Source organism: Erpetoichthys calabaricus, chromosome 2, assembly GCF_900747795.2.
Source record: "Erpetoichthys calabaricus chromosome 2, fErpCal1.3, whole genome shotgun sequence".
Taxonomy (NCBI): domain Eukaryota; kingdom Metazoa; phylum Chordata; class Cladistia; order Polypteriformes; family Polypteridae; genus Erpetoichthys; species Erpetoichthys calabaricus.
In genome coordinates, this window is record NC_041395.2 from 255,421,267 (window position 1) to 255,443,130 (window position 21,864).

At 37.4% G+C, this 21,864-nt stretch overlaps 1 protein-coding gene across 1 annotated transcript in view; it reads right to left on the reverse strand.

Annotated features, from left to right (window-relative positions):
• The window catches only part of LOC114646965 (protein bicaudal C homolog 1-like), a 370,919-nt gene that overhangs the window by 39,939 nt on the left and 309,116 nt on the right, over window positions 1-21,864 (reverse strand). The window contains exons 10-19 of the mRNA XM_028795402.2: window positions 15,827-16,001; window positions 13,380-13,541; window positions 10,811-10,998; window positions 9,369-9,510; window positions 9,067-9,223; window positions 7,333-7,492; window positions 6,914-6,953; window positions 4,063-4,217; window positions 2,165-2,321; window positions 262-422 (exon numbers count right to left, since the gene is read on the reverse strand). Of these exons, the coding sequence (XP_028651235.1) occupies window positions 262-422; window positions 2,165-2,321; window positions 4,063-4,217; window positions 6,914-6,953; window positions 7,333-7,492; window positions 9,067-9,223; window positions 9,369-9,510; window positions 10,811-10,998; window positions 13,380-13,541; window positions 15,827-16,001 (1,497 nt within the window). The remainder of the gene's footprint in view (window positions 1-261; window positions 423-2,164; window positions 2,322-4,062; window positions 4,218-6,913; window positions 6,954-7,332; window positions 7,493-9,066; window positions 9,224-9,368; window positions 9,511-10,810; window positions 10,999-13,379; window positions 13,542-15,826; window positions 16,002-21,864) is intronic.

The following is a 21,864-nucleotide window of genomic DNA, read 5'->3' on the forward strand; positions in this document are numbered from 1 at the left end:
CTTCTGTAGAGAAGGGACTTAGGAGTTAAATTTACAGAACCTCACTTTTCAACCTGCTGTTAAGCTGCTGATTAAATTCTCACCATTTTGCAAGGTTAACTGGGAAATGGCTTGAAAATTAGCCAACAAGTTTGTGGCCAGTCATACAAATGACTATAAATGTTTTTGAAAGCTACTAAATGCTTTCTATGTGAAGTACAGTACCTAAAGTCACACTTCTTAAAAGACAAAAATTAATTACTTAACTAGAAAAAGACCTACCTCTTGCTGCTGAAAGACATCAGTGTACTTTCCCAGTCCAAGTTTACTAAACAACTCAGGCAAATCTGATCCTTTGAAGGAGCCATTCAGATTGCACCCATTGCTACCCATCAATGAGGAAATGCAGTCCATGTAGTTGCTACTGCTTAGATAGTGTTCCACTTCAAAACAAAACAAAATGAGGTTAGTACCAATGTGGAAAACCGATGAAGGCAACTATGCTATAAAAAAGTTAAAATCTATTACTGCATGTATGCATAGCTATTTTATTGTTACACAGCACATTATACACTAAACACAAAATACTTAAAAAAACGTAACATAATAAATTGTTCATCCACCCATTACGCATTTTGATCCAATTCAGGGTCTCAGGAAGTCAGTACCTATTCCATCAGCTTCTGCCGAAGAAGGAAATCAACCCTGGATGGCCTGCTGGTCAATCACTGGGTACACTCACTCAGACTCACTCAATCACACCAGACCAAATGACTATAACCTGTAGGTCTTTAAATAAAATGTTAATTTTAACTAACCTTAAGTTTAATGTGCTGACATTAGCTAAGACTGAATTAAGCAGTTTTTTAGTCAAAAAACTTGCATTAATAACTAGCATAACTAACCACATTTTGGAAAACAATACACCATATGATGCAACAAACAGGGAATCTGTGAAAAATCTGGCAAAAACACATTCAACGGTGGGAATTGATACCGTACAAACACACATTCACATAGATTATATATATATATATATATACACACAGTAATCCCTCCTCCATCGCGGGGGTTGCGTTCCAGAGCCACCCGCGAAATAAGAAAATCCGCGAAGTAGAAACCATATGTTTATATGGTTATTTTTATATTGTCATGCTTGGGTCACAGATTTGCGCAGAAACACAGGAGGTTGTAGAGAGACAGGAACGTTACTCAAACACTGCAAACAAACATTTGTCTCTTTTTCAAAAGTTTAAACTGTGCTCCATGACAAAACAGAGATGACAGTTCCGTCTCACAATTAAAAGAATGCAAACATATCTTCCTCTTCAAAGGAGTGCGCGTCAGGAGCAGATCATGTCAGAGAGATAGAGAAAAGCAAACAAATCAATAGGGCTGTTTGGCTTTTAAGTATGCAAAGCACCGCGGCACAAAGCTGTTGAAGGCGGCAGCTCACACCCCCTCCGTCAGGAGCAGAGAGAGAGAGAGAGTAAAGAGACAGAGAAAAACAAACAAGCAAAAATCAATACATGCCCTTCGAGCTTTTAAGTATGCGAAGCACCGTGTAGCATGTCGCTTCAGGAAGCAGCTGCACAGAAGGTAGCAACGTGAAGATAATCTTTCAGCATTTTTAGACGAGCCTTCCGTATCGTCTAGGTGTGCGAATAGCCCCCCTGCTCAATCCCCCTAGGTCAGGATCAGAGAAAGTCAGCTCAAGAGAGAGAGAGAGAGAGAAAAGTAAGTTGGGTAGCTTCTCAGCCATCTGCCAATAGCGTCCCTTGTATGAAATCAACTGGGCAAACCAACTGAGAAAGCATGTACCAGAAATTAAAAGACCCATTGTCCGCAGAAATCCGCGAACCAGCAAAAAATCTGCGATATATATTTAAATATGCTTACATATAAAATCCGCGATGGAGTGAAGCCGCGAAAGGTGAAGCGCGATATAGCGAGGGATTACTGTGTGTATATTATATATATATATATATATATATATATATATATATATATATATGTGTGTGTGTGTGTGTGTGTGTGTGTGTGTGTGTGTGTGTGTGTGTTATAAATAAAACACAATATACTAGCATTTATATTCCAACCCTAAACTTAATTTAGAAAGTTCTGAAAATTGATGGATGGACATTTTTATCTTAAATTACTACAGAATATTTATTATAGTGCTTACTTGATTTATTTTGCTTTCTCTTGGGGCTGCTCATGGATGTTGGAAATTCAGAATGACCAGCTGGGCCACTGCCATTGCGCTCTCTCCAGTTGTCAGAATCACTGCCATTTCCTAAACCTTCACGACTATTCGATCTTGAAACAGACAGAGGAGCACTCTGTGGTGGTGGCAAGAGTGTAATGCAAAAGAACAAACAAGTTTTACTAATAAAGCCACACAATACATATTTAAAAAGACAATGTTTTATAAACTGGTTAAATAATAATGACACCACTGTTATGAATTAAAATGCAAATATTATAATTCTGAAATCAGAAGAGAGTGCTAAATTATATAAATGAAATTTAATAAAAAAAAAAAAAACATGAAGTAGACCATAATTAACAGCAACAAATATAATAAAGCAGCAGAATCAGCAAGGTAATAATTGAGATCTCATAATATTTTCAAATAAAATTATTGCTCTGTTTATGTAAAAAAATGCATTGCTGTACTATAAGGATTATACGAGTGTAAAAGAAAGAATTTTGAATCTTGCTATTAAAAACAGTGCACAGTAGCTGGTGATAATCTGATGGAATACTGGACAATAGTACATTTTGCTTTGACCTGACCAATGTTTCAAGCACTCGTGTTCATTACATCTTTGGTACAAAGGCATGAGCATATTTCACTTAAATACTAAATTAAGTTTGCCGGATTAAAGCAACTGCAACTGAAACCCTTAATAGTTTTGTGCACCTTTGCTTTGTGCACATGTGTGAGGACTAGTTTAATAGCTCCAGAAAACAGGAAGAATTGTAATTTTCCTGGTAAAACAAATGCAGAACACAGATGGAGAAAGGTCGGCCACCCTACTGTTTCAGAATGTCTACAATTACAAGTAATTTTTGTGTTCTGCATTCAATGAAGTAAACACAGTGTAGCTACACCTATGTTGATCAATAACATGTCTTGCAGAATTCTGCTAAGGCTTAGCACCTCTTGTCAGTCTCTTGCAGGGGCATGAAGAGTGAATGCATTTTTCAGAGGAGTACCTGATGTGATGGCTAAGAAATGCAATTAAGTTGCCCCCGCTGAAAAAAAATGTTTGGAAATACACTGTAGTTTTACTTGAGCTTACAGTTACATAGGCACAATTAAACTAATCTGACATTGTATGTTCTGGTTCTCTTTTATGTTTTTAATGTATTTTCAAGCAAATCCTGTAACAGATCTTTTGGGTAATCAGGTGATCTCAATAACCATTATATAAAAACAGGCAAGCCTTGTTCTTTGATTTATTCTTTTTCCAAGCCAAAATTCATAATTTACTGAAATGGTGGTTTGGCCACTGTTGCACCAACTACATTATAAAGACAAATATCTTTACTTCAGTCAACAATAAATAATTTTGCTTTAAAGTACATAACAAATATGTCTTCAGGTTTGCAGTCTATGGGTATTTTCCGTTTATCAAGACATTTTGTATGATATTTCAAATCTGATTTGACCATAACAATCAAGAATTTGAAAAGAAAAAAAATAGCCCAGGGATATATACTGATACATTTTATAACATTGTCTGTTCAAAAATTATAAAGTGCTTTAACACAAATATATTTTTAAATTTCCTCACAAATTAATGCATTAGTTTACTCAAAAAAACAAGTGAATATTTGTTGCCTAGCTACATAGCAATTGTGGGAAACCAACTAAAAAAAATAAGGATTCAATGCATTTTTTTAGTAAGATGTGTTTCAGGTAATCTTTTGCCTTAGCAGTTACATACAAATAAGTCTGTAACCTAAAACACATTAAGGGCACAATAAATAGATTATTAAGAAATAAGCTGAAAGTACAGATTACATGAATACAATGCTGTCTCATCACATTGAAGCTAAAGTTTTCAACCCTACCTCATATGTGGTTGTCATAGTGGGTTTATATGAAACATGATTAGCTCTTCTTAGTTCCTTGATAGTCTCTGCTGGCATTGACTTCGAGAACCCCAAACCACTCCAGGTATTTGTGGGTGTTCTTACTTCAGTTACCACTGGCTTCTTTAACATTGCTAAGCAAAACAAGATACATTTATTAAGACATTGTAAAGACAGATAACTTCAAAGAATCACATTATCATAAAGTCATAGATTAACAGTAATAATAGATATAATAGTAATAAAGGGCAACTGTTTGTGACATTTCATTGCCTGACCTTTAATACATGCTTGAAGATTTGCAGTCTTGGCCTGATGAAGTCTACTAAGACGAAACATCTCACCTTTTATTTTTTTTAGCATAGTTAAAAAAGTATTTTTTTTAAATACATTTTATTTTCTTAAATACATACATACATACATACATACATACATACATACATACATACATACATACATACATAGATACTTTATTAATCCCAAGGGGAAATTCACATACTCCAGCAGCAGCATACTGATACAAAAACAATATTAAAGAGTAATAAAAATGCAGGTAAAAACAGACAATAACTTTGAATAATGTTAACGTTTACACCCCCCGGGTGGAATTGAAGAGTTGCATAGTTTGGGGGAGGAACGATCTCCTCATGAGGATGACTGGAGAAAACACAGACTGAAATAACAATAATTTCTTCCTTATGGTTACAAAATGAATTAATCCTAAATGGATTTCAGAGAACCTGTGCAAATAAAATAATGGTTTGAAGCAAGAAGATGCATACAAAAATCTTTTGATTAACATGTGAGAATTCAGAAGTCACCCAGGAAAGAACGAGTATGTATATACAGTATATTTAAAAAGTATACATGTTTAAATGAATTATGTTATTTGTAATTGTGTTGCTTAAGTTAATCAGCATATTACATAAGAACTATTAATGTTTGCCTACAATGAGGGAGAGAAGGGTGTGCCAAACTGACCCAAAACAGCTGGAAGATGGGACTACAATTTCATGTGACTAGTTTCTCTCTATTTTGTGGAAGAACCCTAAACAATACTAGAACCGTAAATACTGTATAACACAAATGGATGAATGTATATTTGTACACAGTGCTTTGTGTTCAGTATTGTGTTTGTATTCCTTCAACATGCAATCCGGAAAAAGATTTTTAGCTATAAAAGATTTGTACAAAAGCTGGGCTTGTTAGCAGAAATGCACTTTATAAGAATACATTATAAAACAAATCTCCAGGACCAGATAATAGATAATATTTTTTACCCTCGAGTTCCTAAGGAAGTTAGCAAGTACATATATAAACCCTTGACGAATATTTTTAGGAAGTCACTGCAGGGAAATTCTGAAGGATTGGAAAATGGCAAATATTATCTCTTTATATAAAAAGGGTGATTGGGCAGTTCCAAGCAACTGTAGGCCAGCAAGCTTAACGTGCATCACAGGAGAATTCATGGAAAGAAAAATTAATGATACGATCGAGCAACATATGGCTAGAAGAGGAGGATTATTGAACAGTCGGCATGGGTTCAGAAGAGGGTGGTAATGTTTTACCAACATCCTGTAATTCTATGAGGAAGCAACAAAAGGATATGATCATAGTGGAGAATAAGATATTATTTATCTTGACTTTAAAAATGCATCTGATTGATGCCAAGTGAGAGGTTGGGCATCAAACTAAAAGAAGTGGGAGTTCAAGGTGATGTTTGCAGATGAGTGCAAAATTGGCTCGGACACAGGAAGCAGAGGGTTATAGTGCAAGGAACCCTATCAGAATTGGCTGATATTAAACTGATTGGCTGAAAAATGATTTGATAGGAATATAAGTAACAAATTGGTTAATTTTTCAAATGACACCAAGCTAGCAGGATTGGCAGATAATCTGGAATCCATTGAATCATTACAGAGGCACTTGAACACCTTACAGGCTTGGGCAGGTTTGTGGCAGATGAAATTTTATGTCAGTAAATGTAAAATATTACATGTGGGAAGTAAAAATGTTAGGCTTGAGTACACAATGGGAGGTCTGAAAATCAAACTTGCATCTTATGAGAAGGTCTTAGGAGTCTTAGTGGACTCTACCTTATCAACTGTCACACAGTGTTCAGAAGCCATTAAAATGGCTAACAGAATGTTAAGTTATATAGCGGAATGTGTAGAGTACGAGTCCAAGGAGGTTATGCTCAAGCTTTACAATGCACTGGTGAGGCCTCATCTAGAATACAGTTTTGGTCTCCAGGCTACAAAAAGAACATAGCAGGGCTAGAAAAAGTCCAGAGAAGAGTAACTAGGCTCATTCCAGGACTATAGTGGATGAATTATGAGGCAAGGAAACAACTGAGCCTTATCAGTTTAAGCAAAATTAAGATTACGAGTAGACAGACATTGATTGAAATATTTAAAATTATGAATGGAATTAGTACAGTGGATTGAGACTTATTTTAAAATGAGTTCATCAAGAACAGAGGGACACAGTTGGAAACTTGAGGGTAAATTTCACATAAATATTAGGAGGTTTTCTTTGCACAGAGAACCACAGACACTTGGAATAATCTAATTAATTAATCAATTAATTAAAAATTGAGCTCGATATACTAATATTATCCAAACAGTATAAAGAAAGATATTGCAAACGCAGACATGTTATGCAGCCTCTACAGGTGGGGTTGAAATCTGTGCTTTATCAGTCTTTCATCTATACATAATGTGTCCTTCAATTTGTAGAGATAAAGTAACAAAATATATTTGTTTTACATGCTTGTTCCTTTCATCATTTAATCAAACTTTTGCCTAAAAAGAGCAATTATATGAAGTACCTTTGGTTGCTAACAGCTTCTTTTGCTCATAGTCGAAAGTCTGGAAAGAAAAATAAAATAAAAACACAGAACATTATTCAAAACAGATGGAAGGAAGTTCATTATTTGAGTAATTCCGAATAAACCTGTAATTACTAACAATTTTAGTGCATTTCCAACTCCATAACTGAACATGCAGCATTTTCCTATAGTCATTAATCAATTAATAACAAAACAGCGAATATCACAATAGCACATGTTAAGTTCAAGAAATAAAAAAAATACTGTCTACCTATGCCAAAATTAACTTTAATGTATCTGGACATTAACACTACTAAATAAGTTTTATTTTACAATTGTTTTGCATAATGTTTGAAACAATTTCTTTTAATTATTATGTCACAGCAAGTAATGGATTGCAAGTCATTTGAAAACATTACCTGCATGCTGGCAAATGAGGACTGTGGTGGTAATCGTATCCTTTCAGAGTTCTGCTGAGCTGCCCTTTCAGCAGCTCTCTCACTTCCAGGGGCTTTCTTATCAGTTACTGGACTTTCAGATGCACTAGATTCAGAATCAGATAGTAAGCGGTCTGATGTGCTACAATTAAATACAAAAAAGGTTAGTTCCCATATTTTTTGACATATATCTAGTTTTCTCACAACTACAGTCCAAACAATACATTACCCTGGGTACAGTTAAGCATTGGCTTATAACTTAATAAACTGGCAAATCTATAGTGGGCAGAATGCTTAGAATGTAGAAGGGAAACAAACTGGTTACTCTATACTGATTTTTTCATCACTCTACAACCAGCACTTTGTACAACATTTGCACAATTTGTTAAAAATGCACATTTGTGTCTAATCTTTTTAATGCAATAAGCAAAAACTGAGAAGAGGTCAGATTTGTTCCTATCCACAACATTAAAACATCAAGGTACTGCTTACAGATCAAACTAGTGCGGAGAGTCCATGACTGACAAAACATGACTTGTACCAGAGTAAATATCAACTGCTGCTCAAGAGTAAGCAGTTAGATGGACTCAAGGCAAAATTTATTAAAAGCAGTAGCACACTGTCCAAAAAAATTAAACATACATTTGGACTTCTTAAGTCAATCCATATACTGTACAACTGCATTCAAATGTTTATACTGCTATGTGTACACACTATAATGCAAAAAGAAGGATAAAATGAGTAATGCAAGCTATACACACAGTAAAGCTTAAGAAAGTTAATCTTAAAGCAAAAACAGAAAACAATTTTTTCTTCCCCTCTGCTTTCTCTTTTACCTTGTCAAACATGGCTCCTTCCTCGTAAGCAAAGACCTATCAGATTGTTTCACACAAACATTGCAAACATTTTCATTATTATGAATATCCTCAAATATGAATACTTTTATCACCTATTTTAAGTTGTGTTATTATTACTCTGGTATAGTGCGAGTTTTAAACAGATGTTGACTGACTTTTTTAAAATTAGTGTCATTTTTATTAATAATTTTGCTTAAATTAATGAGCATTACCTCCCTACGAAAAGTTACAAACGTGATTTTTACTATTTTTAAATCCACTGCTTATCTACAGTTGAATTCATGGGTGAAAGATCTGGCTTAGGCAATTGGTATAACTGATAAAATTTGATAAATGATAGAAAGTAAAATCAAATCTATCTATCCATTTCCCTGCTACTTGTTCACAAAGTACACAATCAGTGGCTTTAGAACAAGTAAGTTTTATGAAATATATTAATGTTATAACAATACTATCAAATTGGCTTTTAAAACAGCAGTTTATTTGAGAAAGTACATATTGTTACTAACAAAGAGTAACTGGTTTGAAAGTTTTCTTATTGGGACAAATGTCCAATTCTCATGATTGGGAGACTTCTCTAAAGAACTATTTACACAAAGAGCACTAACCCAAAATGAAGCAGTACAGCCATGTTTAATAAATTCTTTAGCAGAAAAAAGCAATCACTTCTAGAGAAAAAGAGGTGAACAGCAGCACTGATTAAACACAACCCAAAAACATCAGGCTAGCACCCATTTAAGAGACAGATGGAAATCTACAGTTTTCACTTTATGACCATCTGGATATACTATACCACTGTAATACAACTTATATTAAAATGTTTAAAACAGTATATGTTCAAGTTTTAGATATAGCGTACTGCAAGTGTGAATTCTTGGTTCCATGAAGAAGTTCCACTGCTTGCCGTTTGCTGACAGGTGTCTTGGAAGAGCCAAGCATCTGCTTTAACTCATTACTGTTTGCTGAATGTGAAGGACTTCTAGGCATACCAACTTCTACAAAGGCATCATTGGAACCTGAGAGAATACAAAAGTTTACTGAGATCAAATGGAGAAAATAAAAATAACGGCACACAAATAACACTCAAATGATTAAAAAAAAACAGAAAAGGGAAAACATTGCAAGACTGTATTTTATAAATTTTAACAGCTATAAAGTTACCTTCATCAGAACTGGGTTTGCTGGCTAGCGACTCTTTGGGACTGTGGCCACTGGTATCATTAGAAGCATCTGAATGACTAGAACTAATGACATTTTCTGCCAAACAAGATGCTGCCAGTCGGCTATATATGGAGCTTGAGTGCTGAGAACAAAATAACGTGAAGAATTAATTATATAGTGCCTATGAAAAGTATTCACCCATCTTTTATATATTTTTATATTTTATTGTTGTACAACATTGAAATCACAGTGTATTTACTTTGGCTTATTTAACTTTGGGCAACAGAAGAACACTAATGTCATAATGAAAAGAGATCCCTACAAAGTAGTCAAAATTTATTACAAATATGCAACCTAAATGATGATTGGTGCAGCCAGTTGGTTTTAGAGGTCACATTATTAGGTAAATAGAGATCACTTGTCTGTAGTCAAGGAGCTTCAAATGAATGTAGTATAAATGCAACTTATCTGAAAGTTTCAACTTGTGGTGCGTCAGTATTGAGTCTTTGCCTACACAATTAAGACAAAAGAACACTCTAAGCAACTCTGTGAAAAGGTGATTGAAAAGCACAAGTCAAGTGATGGAAACAATCAAATATTCAAGCCACTGAATATCCAATTGAGCCCAGTTAAATCATTCATTAAAAAATGGAAAAATTTATCACAGCCATACATTTACCTAGAACAGGCCATCTACAAAATCGAGTGATTGTGAAAGAAGAAAAACAGTGAGGGAAGCCACCAAGAGAACTATGATAACTTAATGCTGGAAGAAGCCTCAAGCTTTGGGGATTTTTCTCTGCAGCAGACCTTGGAAGGCTTATGGAGGATAGGGTAAAACAAATGCAACAAAAAACAGAGAAATTCTGGAGGAAAAATTTTTACTAAGACAAAAACCCCCATGCATAAAGCCAAATCTACATAGGAATGGCTTAAAAACAACAATGTTAATGCTCTGGATTTGTGAAATTTGTGGCTGGACTTAAAATGCTGTTCACACACAATCTCCATGCAACCTGACAGAACTTGAGCACTTTTGCAAAAAAAGAAAGGGTAAAAATTGCAGTGCACAGATGTACAAAGCTGATGGAGACATGCACACACAGACTCAAGGCTGGAATTGTTGCCACTGTTGCAACTAATTAACTATGACCTGAAGGGAGTGAATTCTTACATGCTCAATTACTTTGGATTTTAGATTTGTAATTTTATGTCACTCTGCAGAAATCTGTTTTCACATTGACAGTAAAGAGTCTTTCTGTTGATCAGTGCTAAAAAAAAGCTAAATTAATTCTCCCATGATTCAATGCTATAAAACAAAATGTGAAACTATCCAAGGTGGTGAATATTTTTTTTTTATATGCACATACAGTATAGTCAAAATGACATTTGTCACAAAGAGCAGGTTAAAATATGAAGTTCACTCCGGAGATATTCACTACCTTTCTGTGCCCATTGACAACAGGAGGACTCTTTCTGTTTTCTGATAGTCCATTCACCTGACCATCAATAGCTGTTAATCCAGGAGGAGGTGATGGGGGATTTTGTGCATAACTTTGGACTCCCGAAAGCAAAATACTTGTTAATGTGGCTTGGGTTGCAGGATGGATCATCAGAGGAGAAGAAAATCCTGAAGAAAATAAAATTACTCACAGTCAAGCAACAAAATAAAATCCTTTGACAAAAAAGGATATGCAAAATGCATAAAAAAACACTGATTCTTAAATTTACTTTGAATTTACTGATATTTCATGTTTTGTATGTTCAGTTTCATTTCATGTGTTAATAAACATCCATTCCTGCATTTCAGGCCTGTAACACATTCCAAAGAAAGCTGGAACAGGGTTAAATTAGGCCCAGTAATGAGGTAAAATAATTAAATAATAATGTGATTTCAAACAGGTGCTATCAACAGCTGATTGTATTCATGATCTGGCACAAAAGTAGTATCCACAAAAGATCGAGTCTTTGAGGAGCAAAGATGGGCAGAGCATTGTGTGTGAAAAAATTACTGAAAAGTTTAAAAACAATGTTCCTCAAAGAAAGATTAGAAGGGATTTGCATATTTTTTCCTCTAAAGGAATCAGGAGGAATTTCAGTATATAAAGGGTAAGGCCACAATCCTAAACTGAACATTTGTGATTTCAGATCCCTCAGATGACACTGCACCAAGAATTGTCACTCATCAATAGCTGATATAACCACATGGGCAAGGGATTACTTTGGAAAACCTTTGTCAAGCACTACAATATGGAGTTACATTCACAAAAGCCACTTAAAACTGTACTGTGCAAAAAAGCAGCCTTATGTTAACCATGTCCAGAGGCAGCCTCAACTACACTGGGCTTGGGATTATCTGGGATGGACCATCACCACATTGGAAATGTGTATTGCCGCCACACAAATTAGTATTCTAGATCTTTTATGGAAGAAATGGATGCTGTGTGCTCTGGACCAAAGACGAAAAGAAACATTCAGACTGTTATCAGCAACATGTCCAAAAGCCAGGGTCTGTCATGGTATATAGGGTTATGTCAGTGCTCTTGGCAAAAGTAATTTATACTTCTGTGATGGCAACATTAATAGAGAAAAGTACATTGAGATTTTAGAACAACATTGCTGCCTTCAAGAAAAATATGTTTTCCAGGGTTATCCATGCATTTTTCAATAAGACAATGGAAAACCACATTCTGCACACATTACAAAGGCATGGCTGTGGAAGAAGAGGATACAGGTACAGGTACTGGACTGGCCTGCCCACAACAAAGAATGTGGAGAGAGAAGAATTTTCAAATGAAAAATGCGACAACGAGGACTCTGTGCTGTTGCACACCTTAAGACATGCTTGCAAGAAGAATCAGACAAATAACACCTGAAACGCTTCATTGCTTGGTATCCTAAGTGCCAAAACGATTTTTAAGTGTTGTGAGAAGGAATGGCAACACTAGAAAATGAATGCTTTACCGTCCCAACTTTTTTTAAAAAAATGTTTTGTAGCCCTGAAATCTAGGAATGGATGAATATTAAAAAAATCAGTGACTCAATAATCACTGCTTTTTTTTTGCATTTTTCATGCCATCCTTTTCTGACTTGGAGCTTTACAAGTCAATCAAAAATATCTTTTCTAAAATACAGTACAGTGATCCCTCGCTATATCGCGCTTCGCCTTTCGCGGCTTCACTCCATCGCGGATTTTATATGTAAGCATATTTAAATATATATCGCGGATTTTTCGCTGCTTCGCGGGTTTCTGCGGACAATAGGTCTTTTAATTTCTGGTACATGCTTCCTCAGTTGGTTTGCCCAGTTGATTTCATACAAGGGACGCTATTGGCAGATGGCTGAGAAGCTATCCAGCTTACTGTCTCTCTCTCTCTCTCTCTCTCTCTCTCTTGCGCTGACGTAGGGGGGTGTGAGCAGGGGGGCTGTGTGCAGCTGCTTCCTGAAGGACAGGCTGCACGGAGCTTCGCATACTTAAAAGCTCAAAGGGCACGTATTGATTTTTTTTATCTGTCTCTCTCTCTCTCTCTCTCTCTCTCTCTTCCTGCTCCTGACAGAGGGGGTGTGAGCTGCCGCCTTCAACAGCTTTGTACCGGCGGTGCTTCGCATACTTAAAAGCCGTATTGATTTTTTTTTTGACTGCTTGCTTTGCACTCCTTTGAAAAGGAAGATATGTTTGCATTCTTTTAATTGTGAGACAGAACTGTCATCTCTGTCTTGTCATGGAGCACAGTTTAAACTTTTGAAAAAGAGACAAATGTTTGTTTGCAGTGTTTGAATAACGTTCCTGTCTCTCTACAACCTCCTGTGTTTCTGCGCAAATCTGTGACCCAAGCATGACATTCTAAAAATAACCATATAAACATATGGTTTCTACTTCGCGGATTTTCCTACTTCGCGGGTGGCTCTGGAACGCAACCCCCGCGATGGAGGAGGGATTACTGTACATGAAAAAGACCAATCAATCTGTAATATGTAAGCTTTAAGTACAAGATATTAAAAATGGTCTACCAGGAGCATTTGCAGTACTGGCGATGGAAGTTGCCCAAAGTGTGTGATTTGGAGATCCTGAGCTTGTGTTTTGAAGTGGACTAGCTGAACTATTGAGAGCATTGAGCAGGGAGTTGGGTGTGCTTGAGTTGTTAACCGAAGTGGCTGCATGACCCAGAAGACCTGTAAAAAGCATAACAGAAAATAATGACAAGATGACAACAGAGAAGATTTTATAATGGCATGTTCTTAGCAACTGTAACTGTGGAAGCAGACCCTAAAACAACAATCAAGTTCAGCAGATGCAGAAGGTTAATTTCCTATCACTTGCTAGATGCAAGTACAAAATAATTATGAGCACCTGAATACCTCTCATTAAGTAGTACAACACAATTATTTATATAGTTGAAATGCAATTAAGACAGGCTGTTAGGACATTTACAAATAGAGGTACCCAAAACAGCACAATGCTCCATGTGCAATATCATCCAGAGGAATGGCAAATACTGCTACTAGGATTTACAAAACCTCATTCACAATAATGTTATAGGAAAGAATTAGGAATAAACATGTACAAGGTGAGTCAAAATGAAGTACCACATTTTTCAAGATCATTGAGCGAGGTACAGGCAGCCAAGTTTGTTGGGGATCCTTTGATAGGCAATCCCCTATAGTTTTCAGGCAACATTCCTTGGTCCGGTGTGCACCGTGCTTTCGCTGTCAAAGCATTCTTCAAGAACAATGAATCCATCATCACTACGCAACGTGCCTTCCGAACACACTTCAGCATTCCTCCTAACGGTATGGTGACACCCCAAATCAGAAAACAATTCTTCAGTGGGTGGCTAAATTTAGACAGACAGGTACAACATTGAAAAGAAAATCTCTAGGCCATCCTCGGACTGTACAAATGCCTGAAAACGTCCAAGCTGTGAGGGCATCAATTTTGTAATTTCCTAGACTTTCAGTGCATAAACATGCTTCTGCCGAGGGCATTTCCGACATGGCTTTGAGGAGGATTTTGCATGAGGACCTTAATTTCCATCCATACAAAATGATGGTAGTGCAGGAACTCACCGAGCGAGACTGGGAGTGTCGTAGAGAGTTGAACGATTTGCAGAATGTTTGCACACATTGAGATGCCATCCTCATGAACAGCGACAAGGCACATTTTTATTTGAATGATTGCATAAATAAGCAAAACTTTTGCTATTGGGCCAAAAACCAACCCTTGTCAACTTCATCAGATATCCCTGCATAGTAAGCGTGTTACAGTTTGGTGCGCCATTGCAGAATCTGGAATTTTAGGCGCTTACTTTTTTGAAGAGGGGGGAGCAACAGTCACCATTACTTCAGAACGTTACATTGAAATGCTAGAGAACTTTTTCCAGCCCCAACTGGAAGAAATGGATGTGGTGGATATCTGGTTTCAACAGGATGGAACAAAAGCTCATACGGCGCAGAGATCCATGCAAATCTTGTGGGAGATGTTTCCCGGGAAGCTGATTTCCCTGCACGGCGATGTCGGGTGGCCTTCACGTTCGCCTGATCTCATTCCATGCAATTTCTTCCTGTGGGGCTCTCTCAAGTCGAAGGTATAAATGCACCGACCTCAAAACCTTGAAGCCCTGAAGGACGCTATTTGCCACAAAAACACCACTATTCCCCTTGAAATGGCCAAACGAGTCATGCAAGTGTTCAGGAATCATCTCAAAGAGTGAATTGCTAATGATGGCCACCACCTCGAAGACATCACTTTTAAAACACAGTGAAAAAAGTCTATTTTGTATACCCTTTGTTGTGTCGTAATGAAATTTATTTTATCTTGTACCGTTTTTGTAGAATAAACGTTTGAAATGTGGTACTTCTTTTTGGCTCACCCTGTACAATAAGAATAGAATGAAGTATATTACTATCAACTTTCAAGTTTGCCCAAAAACATTTTTCTTTTTTTAAAGCAACTATGAAAATCTTAAGGTCTGGAGAGTGGGGATGAACCCTGGAATAGCTTAGTTTGATAACAAGTCAGAATGATAAATAGTGATTGCAATACTTATTAATACTAATTACTATACAATTCTTCCATTTGGCATTATGAATTAAACCACTTTGCAATATAAAGGCTGCAATTTCACACTGCTGTCACACACCTACTCTAATATTTAAAACACATTCTTCAAAATACCTTTTCCCTACTTTTTTGGCGACTGCTGACTCTTGTTTCAGAGAGATGAAGTAAAATAAATATCCAGCCATCCATCCATTCTCTTTGTTTACATTTTATAAATTTTAACTGTGTTTTAAAATACTTATGTCTACATACAACTCAAATCTGATTTTCTTACAATTTAGGAGATGAATGGATGTTTTTTCAATATATAAAAAATAAACACTTTTTTCATGCTGTCAGAAAGCCAATCTACAAGAGAATTTTAATAAAAAGCAAAGACAGGGTAACTACTTCTTACCTAAACTGGTTAGTCCCAAACCAGCTGATGCCAGGATATCTAGCCCAACTGGACAGACAATAGCAGGACTGCTTCTTGGTAGATCTGGGATACCACTACTATCCAATCCTAAAAGGCACTTCCGTGCTTCATACATGTTTAAGGCATTCCTTTCTACACTTTTTACAATCACTGACTGTAAAACATAAGAAGAAGAGACAAAGCCAGAGGAATATTAGTCAGGTGCATAAAGAATCAAATCTGACATTTTCAGGTATGTTCTTATAATAAAAATATAAATTGAATGTACTGAAAATGTTTTTTCTAAAACAGACATTCTAACCAAAGGTCTATGTGTCTGATTCTTGTAATTTGCACACACAACAACTACATATTTCTAGAAACTTTACATACAACATGCTAAGCCTGCATTTAGAAATGGAGGTATATCAGAGAAGTATCAGAAAACATGTTCGTATACCAACTCTAATTTGATACAAATTTCTATAAAATATAGACAAATTATGCAGCAAAATGAACATTTCATATTTACATTAACACAAGGCATTAAATATATTGTCGAGTTTTCAAAGTATATGAGCCTGAAACGATAGGATATACAGAAAGACATCAGAAAACAGAAGCACTGCTTAAATGTTACATTTGCTTTTATTTCACAAAGAGTGTAATAAACACAGACTGAATTTGTGCTTTTACAAAGCACTCCACAAAGACAATTGAGAAAAGAACACAAGATGAATTAAATGATTAACCACATTTCATAATCTGTAAAAAAAAAAAAAAGGTAGGTAAAATAATAACCTGTTTTCCTTATACACTGAATTTATTGAAGTTAATTGCAAACAATATTTCCAACATTATACATCTCACTTTCATGTAATAAAATATAAGAATATGTCATCTGCCGAGTGCTAAAACACTATTGTTAACTTGTACTGTAGTTTCAGCTCATGTGAAACAAGCTGGAATGAACCGCAGAAGACAATGGGATTTAACTGTATCACTACAGGCTATTTGTAACTAAATAGTGCCAGTTCCGGTTTCGGAGATAAAACATAATATCAGCATGAACACCAACTTTCAAGCCTCAAGTTTTCTCAAGAAACTGAAGATGTGCAATGTAAACCGATTATTGTATGCTATTTTTATCATTCAAGAAAGAAAAAAAAAAAACCAGTCATGTTCAAATATATAAAGCTGAGTAGATGGTACACTTGAAAGTTTAAAATTATTGAAACAATTATTGTTAAGAATAAAAAAAGCATTATAGACGAATGAATGTAATGATGAGAGGTGTATTATATGCTAACAGCAATTATTTCAGCTTTGATTATTAGAGCAAGTACATACTGTATAAATTCAAAAACTTCCACAGAGGTACCTTTTTCTTCAAGCGGGGGTTGTACAATCAGAATCAGAATCAGCTTTATTGGCCAAGTATATGTACACATACAAGGAATTGGACTCCAGTTTTACCTAGTATTGTCCCTGATGCTGTGAGATTGACTTAAGTGTTCATGAGAGTGATGGCCTGAGGAAAGAAACTGTTCACATGTCTGGTAGTTTTGGCGTACAGTGCTCTGTAGCGCCTACCAGAGGGAAGAAGTTGAAAAAGGTTGTAACCAGGGTGTGATGGGTCTGCAATGATGTTTTCTGCCCATTTCCTGACTCGAGATCTGTATAAGTCTTGAATGGAGGGCAGATCAACACCAATGATTTTTTCTGCAATCCTGACTGTCCGTTGAAGTCTGTTCCTGTCCTGTTTTGTGGCTGAGCAAAACCAGACTGTGATAGATGAACATAGAACAGACTGGATTACTGCAGAGTAAAATTGGATGAGCAGCTCCTGAGGCAGGTTGAACTTCCTGAGCTGGCGCAGGAAGTACAACCTCTGCTGGGCCTTTTTAACAATTGTGTTTATGTTTAGTTCCCACTTTAGGTCCTGGGAAATTGTGGATCCCAGAAACCTAAAGTTTTCCACAGCAGACACAATGCTGTTGAGTAGTGTGAGAGGGGGCAGCACTGGGGGGCTCCTCCTGAAGTCCACTGTCATCTCCACAGTTTTAAGCTTGTTCAGCTCCAGGTTGTTTTGACCGCACCAGAGGGCCAGCTGTTCGACCTCTCGTCTGTATACAGACTCGTCACTGTCCTTGATGAGGCCAATGACTGTCATATCATCTGCGAACTTCAGGATTTTAACAGACGGGTCTCTTGAGGTGCAGTCATTTGTGTAGAGGGAGAAGAGCAGAGGAGAGAGGACACATCCCTGGGGGGCGCCAGTGCTGACTGTTCGTGTGCTGGATGTGATTTTTCCCAGTCTCACTTGCTGCTTCCTATCTGTCAGGAAGTTTTTGATCCACTGGGAGATGGGAGCTGGTACAGTGAGCCAAGTGAGTTTGGTGTGGAGGACTTCTGGAATGATAGTGTTGAACGCCGAGCTGAAGTCCACAAACAGGATCCTAGCATATGTCCCTGGAGAGTCGAGATGTTGCAGGATGTAGTGCAGTCCCATGTTGATTGCATCATCCACTGACCTGTTTGCTCGGTAAGCAAACTGTAGGGGGTCAAGCAGGGGGTCTGTAATGTTCTTTAGGTAGGTCAACACCAGTCTTTCAAAGGATTTCATGACCACAGACGTCAGGGCGACTGGCCTGTAGTCATTTAACCCTGCAATGGAGGTTTTCTTTGGAACCGGGATAATTGTGGAGCGCTTAAGGCAGGAGGGAACTTCACATAGCTCCAGGGATCTGTTGAAGATCTGTGTAAATATGGGGGCCAGCTGATCAGCACAGACTTTAAGACAGGAGGGTGACACACCATCTGGACCTGGTGCCTTCCTGATCTTCTGTCTCCTGAAGAGCTGACTCACGTCCCCTTCACAGATCCTGAGTGCAGGTATGGTGTCAGTGGGGAGGGGCAGGGGCTTGGTAGTGAGTGCTGGGACTGTATTTTGATTGGCGTGGGTGAGAGGTGTGAAAGAGGGATTATCAAACCTGCAGTAGAACAAATTCAGCTCGTTGGCCAGTTGATGGTTCTCTTCAGTATGGGGGGATGGTTTCCTGTAGTTGGTGATGTCTTTCAAACCTCTCCACACTGATGCAGGGTCGTTGGCTGTAAACCTATTTTTCAGCTTTTCAGTGTAGCACCTCTTTGCTACTCTGATCTCCTTTGTCAATGTGTTTCTGGCTTGATTATACAGGGTTCTGTCCCCACTTCTGTAGGCCTTCTCCTTAGCCTTACGAAGCTGCCCGAGTTTTGTAGTAAACCAGGGTTTGTTGTTGTTGTATGTGCGAAAAGTTTTCATGGGCACACACATATCCTCACAAAAACTGACGTAGGATGTCACAGTGTCAGTAAGCTCATCCAGGTCTGTCGCTGCAGACTCAAAAACACTCCAATCAGTACAGTCAAAGCAGGCTTGTAGTTCCAGCTTTGCCTCGTTGGTCCATCTCTTCACCGTTTTCACCACAGGCTTTGCAGATCTTAAGTTCTGCCTGTAAGTTGGGAGAAGATGAACCAAACAATGGTCAGAGAGTCCCAGGGCAGCACGAGGGACAGAGCGATAAGAATCCTTTAATGTAGTGTAGCAGTGGTCCAGTGTGTTTTTGTCCCTGGTAGGACACTTAATATGCTGACTGAATTTTGGCAGTTCTTGCCTGAGGTTTGCTCTGTTAAAATCACCAAGAACAATGAGCAGGGAGTCCGGGTGTTTGTGCTCCATGTTAGTTATCTGGTCAGCCAGGTGTAATGCTTCACTAACACAGGCCTGAGGTGGGATGTAAACACCAACCAGAATAAACGAGGAAAACTCCCACGGTGAATAGAACGGTTTACAGTCAATGAAAAAAGACTCTAAGTGAGGGCTGCATGTTTTGATTAGTACTGTGACATCTGTACACCAACCTTCGTTTATGTAGAAACAGATTCCGCCTCCTTTCGTTTTCCCTGAGAGCTCCATGACGCGGTCCGCACGGAGAAGTTGGAAGCTCGGCAGGTATAATGCACTATCGGGGATGTGCTCACCAAGCCAGGTTTCAGTGAAGCACAGGACGGCAGATCTGGAAAGGTCCGTGTTTGTTCTGTTTAACAGAAGCAGTTCGTCCATCTTGTTGGCCAAAGAGCGGATGTTCGCCAGGTGTATTGAAGGGAGCGCAGTTCGAAATCCCCGGTGGTGCAGTTTAACAAGCGCTCCGGCTCGCTTCCCTCGTCGGCGTCTCCTTCTAATTCCGTAAAGGGCGGCTGCTCCTCCGACTAAAAGTTCTGTAAAGTATTCTGTTTGAGTGAAAGACGGTGAAAAAATTTCACCAGCAAATTGACCGATGTGTAAGAGTTCCTCTCTGCTGTATGTGATCAGAGGGGGACAGCTTATCACGGAACAAACAAACAAAAACAGAGAAAGCACCAAGGAACGAGGCACCGAGGCTGCCATCTGCGGCGCCATGATGATCGCAATATTACAGCACAAATGAATGCTGTTACTTACAACTTGTATAACAAATTTAAAATACACTTTAAGAAGTGATTCAAAAATACCCAGCTGCATTTTTTATTGATTTTATTGAGATCACACAACATTCCATATAAATAGATCAATTTTACAAGAACAGGATTGAAAACAAATCAACCCCCACCCCTGAGAAAGAGAGCATGAGCAGCAGAATAAAACTTAAACCTAGTAAAAATAAGAAAATAGATAAATTAATAAGTGAATATAGATAAATGGAGAAGAAAAAGAAAAAAAAAGAATAGGGAGAGAATCTGCTTCCTCAGTGCTTTAAAAGCTTATTCTAAAATGTTATTGATTAGATCCTGCCAGGTTTGGAAAAATTTCTGCACAGATCCTCTAAGTGAGAATTTTATTTTTTCCAATTTCAAATAATATATAACATCAGTTACCCACTGACATAAAAGGGGAGAGTTAGGATTCTTCCAGTTCAGCAAGATAAGTCTCTGTGCCAATAGTGTAATAAAGGCAATTACAGTTTGTTTGTCCTTCTACACTTTAAGCCCATCTGAAAGTACACCAAACACAGCTGTTAGTGGATTAGGATGGATTGTGACACCAAGGCTGTCTGAAAGGCATTTAAAAATCTTGGTCCAAAATGATGTTAATTTGGTGTAGGCCCAAAACATGTGACCCAGTGAGGCTGGAACTTGATTGCAACGTTCACATGTTCAACCTTGCCCTGGAAACATTTTGGACCATTTTAAGTGAGACAGATGTACTTGATATATAATTTTTAGTTGAATAATTGTATGCTTTGCACATATGGAGCTCGAGTGAATTCTCTGCATTGCTACCTTCCACTCCTTTTCTGATATGTTGAGGGAGACATCCCTTTCCTATTGTCCTCTTGGATCTTTGAAAGGGAGGGACTGTAAAATGGTTTTACATATTGCAGAGATGCTGTCTAAGTCCTTGAAACTGATAAATTTATTTCCCAGCATACAGGGAGGTGGGAGATGAGGAAAATTGGGTAGATTCTGTTTAACAAAGTTTCTAATTTGAAGATAGTAAAAGAAATGTGTTGCTGGAAAATTAAATTTAGAATGTAATTGTTCGTAGGATGCAAAGACAATGTCTATACACAGATCTCTAAGTGATTTAATCCCAAATGTTTTCCAGACATTAAAAACTGCGTATGTTTGCGAGGGTTGAAAAAGATGGTTCTTGTGCCAAGGTGCCACCGATAAAAGATTTTCTATCTTAAAATGCGAAAATGATTTAATTCTGAAAGCTACATTTACTGTAAAGTGGAATTCTTTAAGAACATTACCAGACACAAACTGAATATTTACACATCATTATAAAGTGATTGCTTAATGATTTAAAAAGGTACAGTAAGATAAATTATTTAGTACTTCAGTGTATGGAGAGGCTGTATAAGTCTCAAAAACTGAGGACAGTATACAGGTACAGTTTATGTCTTATATAGTCATACTGCATCTGGTTTGTGCCATGTATACTGCAGAATACTATGCCTGACTTAGACTTGAGCCTACCAGCCTTTGCTCATCAGTGTTGTTGCAGAACTCAT